General features: G+C 35.6%; 1 protein-coding gene across 1 annotated transcript in view; it reads right to left on the reverse strand.

Moving 5' to 3' along the window:
• Window positions 1-12699, reverse strand: part of Galntl6 (polypeptide N-acetylgalactosaminyltransferase like 6) — a 1116183-nt gene that overhangs the window by 73844 nt on the left and 1029640 nt on the right. Inside the window, exon 8 of the mRNA XM_071610524.1 lies at window positions 8526-8633. Within this exon, the coding sequence (XP_071466625.1) occupies window positions 8526-8633 (108 nt within the window). The remainder of the gene's footprint in view (window positions 1-8525; window positions 8634-12699) is intronic.

Genomic DNA, 12699 nt, shown 5'->3' on the forward strand with positions numbered 1-12699 from the left:
AGCTCTCTTTGATTTGAATTCAGACTTAGAGTGTCTTCTGAAGCGACTCCCCATAACAGTGTCTGGCTTCTCCAAAGCAAGTTCTTCAAAAGAACAAGCTGGAAGCTGCATTTGCCTTGGACACACACACAAAAAATAGGATGATAAGACAAAAGTAAAAGCATGGCTTCTGATTTTTACTTATTCCATCAGACACTCAAAGGATTTTGGGGCTAAGATTGAGGATCAGAATATGATGGAATTATTTCCATGATTACATTTTTGAAATTCTGGGCAAGTGGAGATAACCAGAGATATTGAACTATTGGAGACAGACCATAAGAACAGAGATCTTCTGAGTCTAAGTGAGCTAGGCTTTAGCCATCCTGTTTGAGCCTAACCAGGATCCAGAGAATGTCTGGCACTTGAGGATTGAAGCATTGATTCCTCCAGAGACATAACCACGAGTCGAAGTTAGTGCTCTTATTGTGTGTGTATGGTGGTTATAATGGTGTGTCTTCCTTGGTGGCTTCAAAGGCAGAAGATAAAGAGCAGGAGCAGAAGAGGCAATCATGGGACACAGTGAATCTGGCAGGTGGGTGCATGAGCATCTGGGAGATCTGGAGACCCTTTGGGAACATCTGAAGGTTGTTCATTTCTGGCAATAAAGCCAATGGTACCTTGCGCCATCACAATTTACATGTCAAAGGAAGTATGACTTATTTCCAGATAATTATTATAAATCCATTTGATATTTAAAAACAATAAGCTATAACCAACATTTCCAACCATTAGCCAAAGAGGGTATCAAGAGTCACAGGAACATCCATGGCAAATATTCAGACAAAATGTGGCTACCCTAAATGGCGCGATAGCATTTATTCCAGCAGTTGTTAGTAGACCTGTTTGATTGTCCATTCTTTCAAAACAGGCAGAAAAAAATCCTCTATGTTTATAAGTGCTCATTTCAGAATCCTCAGATCAAATATGTCTGTTTATAGCTTAAGCAATCTGTGAAATTTTATTTATTTTTTCTTGGCAGTGGTGAGGATCAAACCCAGGGCCTCGAGCATGCAAGGCAAATCTCTACCACTGAGTTATAGCTCCATCCTGAGAAACTGTTTTATAAACTGTTTTCAGAATCAGAACACCCAAAACACAGACACCACAAAGTTAGCATTTGGTTTTTGACCGGTTGTCAATTTACAAAGCACCAAATGTTTTTCTTAACCTCATCCAGCACTAAAAAAGAGATACATTGGCGCTGGAATTGGAGTTGGAAATGGAATTCTTGCCATGGAATAATAAACTATTAGAAACAAGGTAATTAGAATGGAAATGAACTAGCAGAGGCCTCAAGCTACGCGTTACTGTGCATTCACACATCTCATGAGAAGAAGCTAATTCCTCAAAATGAGTCCCTTAGATGCAGGTGCTCCTGTGGCATCATCCTGGGGTTAGGGTCCTGGAGGGCAGAGTTGCAAAGCAGCCAGCCCTGCTGCCCCTTGCAAGAATGGCATTTTTGTTTATTGAGAGTATGGCATGTTAGAGTATTCTAATTTGCTTAAATTTCAGTAGCTTAATTTTGTAGCAGCAGGGACCTATTTTGTCTGAGCAAGATTTCTCTTTTCTGAGTCTCCAGTGGAGTTGTGAATGCAGGAAAATGTTCAGTTCTAATAGGGGTAATGATAAAAACATAATTATAATCCCCACTAGCCCACAAATGGGGCTCACCATGTAGTTTGTTTCTCAAGTGCTTTGGAAAAAAGAAAGCTATATAAATGCTAAATAACAACATAACGTGTCAAAATGCTCTCTATGGGAGGAAGAATAACCAAATCAAACTGGAAAAGGGATCATCTGAAATAGAAAATAAATACCTTTTTAATTTCATTAAGAATGACAAAGTAAAAGTACTGATTAATAATGACAATCAATTATCATGTAAGTATCTATGCCTGCCATTTAAGTATTATATTTACTCTATAAAATATTCTAGTAGGTATAAACAAAAGCTAATATAAAATGTAAGTCCTCATAGGATAGCTGTAGAAATGCTGAATCTTTTCCCCACAGCTAGGGGACTGCCTCATTCAATTATATGCTCCATTTTGCACAGTAGAGAGCATCAAATAATTGATTCACAAGTCATAGCTGAACTGAAACTTGGGAAAGCACCAAGGAATATCTGAGACAATTAAGTTGAGCTAAATGCCTTAATGTTGGTGAGAACACAGCATCTGTGGGAGCTTTTGGGGAAAAAATATGTAGAGCAAGTAAATAGGAAAAAATGAAACCAAAGAATAGTTTTGAGAGGTTTTTGTAGGAAATGAAGTTTTAAAACAATGTCTTAACCTCATATATTTTTTCACAGTATATGAAATGGCAGAAGACTATACCTGCAAATCATTCACTGTTTTACTTTCTTTTCTTAGTGTCTGTGTATGGTACAAAAACTCTATGCTTTACCTCCAGATTATTTAAAATATTTAAAAGACATTGTGTTATTCTATTTTTATTTGTTAAGGAAATGAACAGAATAGACAGATACTTAATAGAAAGTTCTGATACCTCTAGGTTAGGAATTAAGGGAACAAATGAGAGTCAAGTAGTGGTAAATAAATTTGTGTTTCAGATTTTACCATTTTCCCTGGCAAATGGAATAATTACACTGCCTTGTTCTCATTGCCTATAACATAAACTTAAAATAGCCCTGTGTTCAAGAGGCAATACGATGAAAGTGTGAATATGCGTGCTCCATCAGCATTTCCTGCCAGAAAATTTTCTACAGTGTGTGGGTATCCTAAGCTGAGGTGCCATTACTTTACGAAAGAAGCACTTAATCTAATTGGAAAAGCTCAATGCTATTGGCTTAGGACACAGGGTATGTCGTATGCATTTCTGCCTGGCACATAGTAGACACTTGATAAATACTTATGGACAGAATTTCTACAGCCTGAGTGAGCCTCCTTGGAGGTTAGATATGATATTTATCTTCATCACAATGGGGTCATCCTATCTTAACGATTTATTGAATCATTATTTTCATATAATAAATTTATGGTTTATTTTTCTGGAGGAGAACATGGAGAGTAATGAAATACTATTTTGGAAGTTGCTTGAACTTCTTCAATAAATGCTTCACCTAAATGGAAATGCTACATTATTTTAGTAGAAGATATTCTATTTTTATATTACGGCCAAAAGGGACGAGAAGCAAAGATGTGATTGCAGTATGTGAATCATCTTTAGTTCTTGCCACAAGTGTTGGATATAGCATTATGGCCCTTTTTTGTTATATTGTAAGGAAGAATTAGAGATGGTTATTGTTTTCAGAGGGATTGCTTCTGCACTGAAGTCTTAGCCATTTATGCAGGCTGAGTCTTTGGGGAAGAATTTGTCATTCTTGCTTTCCAAGAGAAAGCCCATGTTAGGCCACCATGTCCCTGAACTCAATGATAGTTTCAAATAAAGCATCTGAACCCTATAGTTTTAAGAGCAATAGAAAGAAGTGCTGGCTGCTCTTGATGACTAAGTTTGTCATGCTACAGCTCTTATTTGCTGGGCAGCTTTATGGGAGTAAACTGATTCACAGTCATCAGGGGAGAAAGGTCAATTTGTGGAGTGTAGCTTTCCCATTCATCACCATACTTTATAGCCTTGTTGGTGATTTCATTATCCGATATCAAACTAGTCATTTTGGTCTTGTTAATGCTTTTCCTTAACCTATATATTTTTCTGCCATAAACAAAGGAGAGCTTCATATGTTAGATATGGTATTTTTCCATTTCAGCTATTTCAGACTGGGATCACTGACACCATGGTCAACAAAGAAGGTTTCATTAATTGGCTTGGGGTGGTCTGGCTTGTATACTGAGCACTCCTCCTCCCCTTTATCCCTCTCCCTATTCCCATCAATTTCAGGAGTCTGAGATGATCTACGAAGTCAGCAGAGTTGGGTGTTGCTAGAGAAATGGCCCTGGAAGAAAGGCATCTTGGGAAGTGTATTAAGAAGTCATTTCACAGCTGTCAGAGCAAAGCAACCGTTCTCCCTCAGGCCTTGGATTTAGCCTTTGTACCCACAAAGTACAATGACCATAGGAAATCTTCATGGGTCATTCTATTCAGTTAAGAAACCTTAAGTAGATACAGAGAGTCAAAAGCATTTAAAACCTGTCTGTGAATTAGTGTAGGCTGTAAGATCACTAAGCATAATCTGTCAATATAAAACAAGTATTCCTATATAAAAAAATAATACTATATGCCGTTTGTGGCAAATACTTCCTCTTCTTTTTTTTTTTTTTAACTTGGGGCATTTGACCACCAAGCCACATGCCAGCCCTATTTTGTATTTTATTTAGAAACAGGGTCTCTCTGAGTTGCTTAGCATCTCGCTTTTGCTGAGGCTGGCTTTGAACTTGTGATCCTCCTGCTTCAGCCTCCCTCCCAAGCTGCTGGGTTTATAGGCGTATGCCACCGCACCGGGCTTCCTCTTCTATTAAGTTATAGTTCCATTGATAATCTATATGAGCCAGTTTGCATATAAGTGAACCATATAAGACATAGGTGTCATTCCATAATAAATCTGATTGTTTCATTTAGCTTTTCTCTCGTCCTCATGGTATTCTGGCATATGGATTGCTGAACTGTGTGGACTGTATCTGTCATGATCAGGACTATCAGAGAGAAAGAAAGATGTATGTTCAGTCTGTTCCTCATTTAAACTTCCAGAGCCTATTTAGTACCTGACACAATAAGCATTTTTCTGTTTTCAGAAATGAAAATTTAAGCCAAAGAAAATCTGGCAAAGGTCTTTCAGGTTATCAGAATACTAGGCAGAAAGTCTATGCCTGTGTCCCCAGATCTGTCACTTAGAATTACACATACACAGCACAGTTTTTCATATCTCTGGTTGTATATAAAGTGTATTGACACCAATTTGTGTCTTCATACATGTACTTTGGATACAAAGGCATTTCTGTATATCAATGACAAATCCTCTGAGAAGGAAATGAGGAAAACTACTCCATTTACAATAACCTAAAAAATAAAAATAAAAAAAGATACTTAGGAATCAACTTAACGAAAGAGGTGAAAGATCTGCACAATGAAAACTACAGAACCCTAAAGAAAGAAATCAAAGAAGACCTTAGAAGATGGAAAGATCTACCTTGTTCTTGGATAGGCAGAATCAATATTATCAAAATGACTATACTACCAAAAGCACTATACAGATTTAATGCAATTCCGATCAAAATCCTAATGGCATTCCTCATAGAAATAGAAAAAGCAATCATGAAATTCATCTGGAAAAATAAGAGACCCAGAATAGATAGCTAAAGCAATCCTTAGCAGGAAGAGTGAAGCAGGTAGCATCACTGTACCAGTCCTTAAACTATACTACAGAGCAACAGTGAAAAAAAAACCAGCATGGTATTTGCACAAAAACAGACTGGTAGACCAATGGTACAGAATAGAGGACACAGAGACTAACCCACAAAATTACAATTATCTTATATTAGACAAAGGTGCCAAAAACATGCATTGGAGAAAAGATAGCCTCTTCAACAGATGATGCTGAGAAAACTGAAAATCTATATGCAACAAAATGAAATTAAACCCCTATCTCTCACCATGTACAAAACTTAACTCAAAGTGGATCAAGGACCTAGGAATTAAAGGAGAGACCCTGCATCTAATAGAGGAAAAAGTAGGCCCTAATCTTCATCATGTGGAATTAGGCCCCAACTTCCTTAATAAGATTCCTATAGCACAAGAATTAAAACTAAGAATCAATAAATGGGATGGAATCAACTAAAAAGTTTCTTCTCAGCAAAAGAAACAATCTGTGAGGTAAACAGAGAGCCTACACCCTGGGAGGAAATTTTTACCCCTCACACATCAGATAGAGCACTAATCTCTAGTATATAAAGAACTCAAAAAGCTAAGCACCAAAAAACCCAAATAACTCTAATGGTTATGTATATGGATATTTCGTCTCTTCCCACCAGATGGTGATGCTAGATAAATAGAAGGTACTGAATAGTGAATTGAATTTATTTTTCATAACACACACTAGTACCCTGCTTAGAGGGCTACAGCCCTTTTACACATTCGCATGCATGTATGTGTGTTTGTGTGTTTTGGAATTCTGCTGGAATCACCAATTTGCAAAGGTACATGAATGAAAGATGCACAGTTTTTAGAAGAATTAAATGAACTTTTTACAGGTCTAAAACAAGCCTTTAGGATCACGTCTCCAGCTTCCTCTCCATTTCCTAATGAAGCTAGAAAGATTAAAATATCTGTTGGGTAGATGTGGCTCTGCATTTCAAGCATCTTCACAGTCTCTCATCACTTTTGATGATTTAGTAATAATGTAGGGTGCAGCAAGGTAGTTGACGTTCTCCCACAAAATATCAGAATTGTTTTTCATTTTAATATACTTTTTAAACTTAAAAATCATAAAATGTTCCTTAGAATGACATTTAAGCTTCAATATTTATGACATTCCAATTGCTCTAGCCGTTTAGGAAAAAATTAAAATGAGCCCTCAAGTAAAATTTAAGTGGAAAAGATTAAAATTCAGAATTATGGACTTTTCTCATTTGAATGAATCCTCACTTTTTTTTCCTGGAAGTTTTATGTGCTAGGCCTAGATTCCTTATATTTGACATTCCTTCAAAGAGTAATTCATTTCTCTCTTGACAATACATGAACCATTTTATTTTTTGAAAGTAAACCCTTTCGGATCAGTACAACTTACCCCACCCAGATTTTGTACTCTCTTTTTAACTACAAACCCAGCATCCATCCTGCCAAAGATGGGTTCATTCTGGGGCACAAGCTGGGATCTTTTGAGTGAGTGAAAGTGGATCAATGACAGGACATAATTATCTTTAGTGTATTTAACAATGCTATTAGTTATGATATCCACATGGCTGATTTGTGATGTGTACTCAAAATTGTTTAATGTTTAGCTTTCTTGTGAATTCTTGTTTTCTGATTCATGTGAATTAAGTCTTATGACTGAAAAAACCATTTAAGAGTAAACTATTTGTTTCAACAAATATGTGAGTGAATTCTCAACACTATCCAGGTGTTGAGAGTATAGCAGCAAGTATCACTAAATTAAACCATATTTCCTAATCCAAAATGCAGCTCTTTAGTCATTTCATAATTTTGTGATTGGTCTATTCCTTCTAATAGTGTGTTTCTACAGCTATTTACTTGAGTATGTTAATTATTTGGGTTGGGGAGAGGAATAATAAGGGTCTTTTAAGATTGTTATGATGTAATCTCATTACTATGAACTCTAAATGTTGCAAAAAAAGAATATACATGCAATCTATATTAATTTAACAATCTCAGAAAGGAATAAGGAGTCATCAAGAAGACTAGTTGAAATTGAAACTTTTATTGTGCTTCTTTAAAATATTTGTTTCGTTAAAAAATTCATGATCATTTTCCCCTTAATTTTTTTAATTAGCTCTTTCAACAACTGAGTGCTCACTAAACACTTAGGTGTTTTAGGTGTTGAGAGTATAGCTGCAGATATCATGGACAAAAATCTCGGCCCTTGTGGGATTAACATTCTAATGAATCCTAATTAATTGGTTGGATATTATTGTTATTCAAAAGCTTGTTACATGAATTTACTGAGCTTTATACAAAAGACTCAAGTAGTCATCCATTTCAGTCTTGCTAATAAAGGCACCAAAATGAGTATTTTAGGATTTGATTCCAAGGGGAGCATCATGCAAAGAGAAGTGGTAACCCCCTTTTTTCTAGATTTGACCTCTAAGAGAGTGGGGCCAACTCTGAGGAAGGCAAAAAAGAAAATGAAGAAATGGTCAGGACTGTTCGGAGCAGGATAGTGATTATGTCCTTCTATTTACGTATGAAAACATTCTAAGAGGCAGAAGGGAAAAGTATCTTTGCATCTGGTCTATGAGAAAGGTTTTATTGAAAACAACATCTGAAACAAACAAACAAACAAACAAACACCCCAAAATCTAGTCTTGGCCAATTTGGGGATTTTGAGGATGGGGTAAAATTTTAGGCAGAGTTGACCCTATTTCCAAATAAGAAGAATCCCGAGTTTGGGCCTTCATCTCCCCCCACCTCCCATTTAATCCTTTCTCCATCTGACTAATTTGTGTCCATGTGTGGGGGAAAGAACTGGTGGTTTGTTCTGTTGACCTGCACTTACGCTGCTACTCTGCTGTTTGCAATTGATGTGAGCATGAACAAATACCTCACTAAGCCTCCACTCTCCCACCTACAAAGTAAAGATAAAAATACCAAACTCAGAAGGATTAAATATAACACATGCAAAGATGCTCTGAAGCAATTAATAACAAGAATTAGCACAACAGGTAATACTTCCTTAAGCAATGAAAATAAAACTCTGAGAAACACAGTAACTCTCTATATCTGAAGTTACTGTCAGTCTGTGCCTTAGATTACACCACAAGTGAAGCTGACTACTTTCCCTGCAGAAAGCCCTTCTGAAGCCCAGCCTGATCTGATGCCCAGTTACTCACTCTTGCCAGGCTGGTCCCAGATGGAACTTTGTAAGGGACATACTTCCTGTAGATATGACCAACTCTAGAACAGGGAACATCAAACATTTCTCCTCCACACATCCAAACCTAAAGAGGGGAAAGTACAACAAAAGAGAACAGTGAATTTCAAAAAGGATAATTCAACATAATAATTCATAAAGGAATTATTAACAGGATTCATACAAGAGCTTAAAACTCTCTTAAAGTTGATCAATGAATAATTTCTGTTTTAAGTGGCTAACCAAGAAAACACTTTTAAAAATAAAAAATTAGAGTTTTATAGTTATAGTAGTTGGGTTTTTCCTGACAAATTCGTGCATGCATGGAAATCAATTTCAGTTCATGACCTGGATTTTCCATTCCCTTCTCCCTCCAGTCCTCTCCCCTCCCTTCTACTTCCTCTACTCTATTAGATTTCATTTTGCTTTCTATTAATTTGTATTGGATTGGCCCTTTATGTAATGTTATCCTCCCCTCCTTTTTCTTTATTTTACTTTAGTATCCACACATGAGAGAAAGTATTCAACCTTTGAGTTTCTGAGTTTGGCTAAATTCACCTAGCACGATATTCTCCATTTCCATCTGTTTACCTGCAAATGCTATAATTTCATCCTTTTTTATGGCTTAGTAGCACTTCATTGTGTGTGTGTGTGTGTGTGTGTGTGTGTGTGTGTGTGTGTGTGTGTATCTCACAATTTCTTAATCCATTTCTAAACCCAATTTCTAAATCTGGGTTGATTCCATAATTTAGCTATTGTGAATTTTACTGCTATAAATATTGAGGTGGCTGTATTGCTATAGTATGCTGATTTTGGATCTTTTGGGAAAATACCAAGGAGTGGGATAACTGGGTCTTATGGTAGTCTCATCCCTAGTTTTTTGAGGAATCTCCATGCTTCTTTCCAGATTGGTTATACTGGCCGAGTGGTTGTACAGTCCCCCACCAACAATGTACAAGTGTTCTTTTCTCCCCCCAACCTTGTCAGCCATTTATTGAAAAACCCATATTTTAGGAAACTAGGTTCATAAAAGCATAGAACCAAAATACTTGTTCAGTAAAATATTATTTCCGTATACAATATGTTGGCTTTTAAAAAAATTCCGGTAGAATTTTATCACAAATATTGTATTGAACCAGCACTTAATGCTTTGACATCTTATTTATATAGATATTTGTTAAGATAATCTGATTGTGAAATCATATGAAGATATAAATCATATGAAGATATGAATTAAAGTTTCAGTCCAAAAACTTAAAATATAAAAAGTGGAATTTTTAAAATAGATGAGTGAGTTAAGAAACCCAAACACATTCATGCTTTAAGTTAAATCTAGTTTCTGAAACAGCAGTGTTAAATATCCTTATCACATTCTTATTTCTAACCACCACTAATCTTTTTTAAGGTACAGATAATCATTGGCTAGTAATGGTGATTCAGAAAATATTGAAGTCAAGGTATGTGTTAAGATGCCATATTTATATATAGTAACAAAAGCTAATTGGTCATATTTTGCTATGAATACACACACATATTATCAGGTTCTACATAACAGACTAGGTGCTATAAAAGGGATAATTATCAAAACACAAATCTAGGCTTTTACACAGGCTATATTTTTAGCAATTTTCATTGCAAGAAAAAAAAGACTTAAAAGAGCTTTAGAGTGGAGGGCAGTAGCATGCATCTGAAGTACTAGCTACTATCTGTTGAACTCATGAGTTCAAGACCAACCTGGGTTATATAGTGAGACCTCATTTAAAAAAAAAGAGAGAAATATATTAACTGATTAAATTTATGTATCAATCTGATATCAAGCTATACTACATATAGCTTGTTTTAAAGTGTAATCCTGAAAAAGATAAAGAGAAATGTTTATGTTATCACTTAAATTTCTTTCCAACTTCTCTAAGAGGATTGCTACCTCAGGAGAAAATTGGTTGAATTATGTATATTCACAAGATACTAATTTTACAAAAAAAATTGTAAATAAATAGAAAGATCAGCAGAGTAGAGGAAAGGGAACAGGGGAAGGGAGGAAAGAGAGGTAAGGATAAGTACCAGAGACTAAATTTGAGCAAATTATATATTCCATGCATTTATAAACATGTCAGAATGAATCCTAATGTTATATATAACTAATATGAACCAGAAAAAAAGAGAATGATTGAATAAGTAGTGATATGGTAACTGGAAATCTAAGGAAAAGCAATGAAATTATTAAAAAAAAATACTCTTTCAGGTCGTTAGTACTAGAGGTGCATGCTACTGTACCCCACTCTAAAGCTCTTTTAAATCCTTTATCTTGCACGTTTTTACCCACTTTGGTTATTCCCTTTTATAAAGGTATATAAAATTAGGACTTGGATGTTGTTTAGTGGTAAAGCACACACCTAGCATGCATAAAGCCCAGGGTTTAATCCCCACATCAAGTATACTTAAAATTTACCTGGAAATCAGCAGAAGATTTCAGGCCTACAGATAGATCTGGGCCCTCGAGCCCTAAACTATCCATAGTACACTGGTGATATGTATTTTGTGCTACTTAGTTTTTTTTTCAAACCTCTCCTTCTGTGGAACAGTGGATATTTTAGATCCTGGAACATCTTGCTATATTTGCCCTTTTTATTTTAAATCTTATATAACTCCATTCTCTTGATATCTTTCCAGTTGTTGATTCTATAGTTTAGAATGTTTGTGGATCCTACCAACTCTATATCATCCACATGCATTTCTGATGTCTTGATCTCAATGACTAATAAATATCTCATCAAATAGAAATTAATACCATGAGTAGTCCTCAACTCAATTAAAGCAACTGAATATTGTTTTAATAATTTCATTGCTTAATGATTTTAATTATTCTTATAAGAAAATGAGGTGAATAGTCCTGATAAAATTCAGGGAAACTCTTCAAATATTTGAAAAACCTAGTATTTGTATGAGATATTTTATAGAACCCCCAAGGAGATAGTACCAGGATTGATAGCATAGAACTACAAGAGGATAGATTTCAACCTAGTGGGAGGAAGACATTCCTAATAGAACATGATTATTAAAGATGAAATGGGCTTCCTGTGTCCTAGATTTGTTGAAATCTGCAGTAGATGGCAGAGTTGATGGATAGTAGATGGATAGTTAATCCAGCTGATATTTTAAGGTAATTCTAATAGCAAGAATTAACATTTATGAATATATCTGTACCATTTTCATGGATTATTTGATGAAAATGTTAGGCTCACAACTCAATGATAGACTATTGTTTCTCCAATTATATAAACAGGAAAATGGCAGTCTAGAGAAGATAGTATCTTGTTCAAAACTACATAACTAGTGGCCTCCAGAACTGAGATTTGAAATTTAGTGGTCTAACTCTAGTACCCCTATGCATAATCAATATTTTACCCACAGAGTCAGTAAACTTGTCTGTAAAGGGCCACATTGTAAATACTTTTGCCTTTATAGGTCAGAGGGTCTCTTTTGCAACCTTTCGAACTTGGTAATATGTATAAAACTTTGTTTATAAAAATAGGCAGTGGGTCATAATTTCATTGACCTTCTTCTATAAGGTAGAAAGTACTTCAAAATGCTGATATTCAGTGATTCTAAAATTATATATGTGGGAGATTATATTTTCCAAAATTGAATGCCACAGTATCTCCTATTGCACATGCTCTTCTTCTAATTGACTTTGGTAGCCTCTGACTGAGATGTGGATCTAGGGCCTCTCTCTTTGAGTAGACATGTGGATTTTTAAACCTGTAGAGTACAGCACAAGTGTCTGAGACTATGCCACAGGCTATGTTAAAGGCAATGCAACTTGTACTCACTTTCTGGGGCACTCATTTTTGGCACTCTGAGCTGCCATGTAAAAAATCCGACTCCTTAAATTACCTAACCTTAGTTTGAAGACGTCCAAGACCAATGAGGTTCTATGTGTAGATTCTTAGGTCAGCAGCTCAGCTGAGTTTTCAATGATGGCCACCATCAACTGTCAGATACATGAACCAAAGAGTTCTCTAAATGACTCTTGCATATAACTGTTGAGTCACCCAGGTGAGACTCCATATATTATGGTATAGAAACTTGTGCTTGTTTTGAATTTGGTACCCACAGAATCCATAAATAAAATGATTGATTGGTGTAGTAAATTT

This window comes from Marmota flaviventris, chromosome 3 (genome assembly GCF_047511675.1).
Source record: "Marmota flaviventris isolate mMarFla1 chromosome 3, mMarFla1.hap1, whole genome shotgun sequence".
Taxonomy (NCBI): domain Eukaryota; kingdom Metazoa; phylum Chordata; class Mammalia; order Rodentia; family Sciuridae; genus Marmota; species Marmota flaviventris.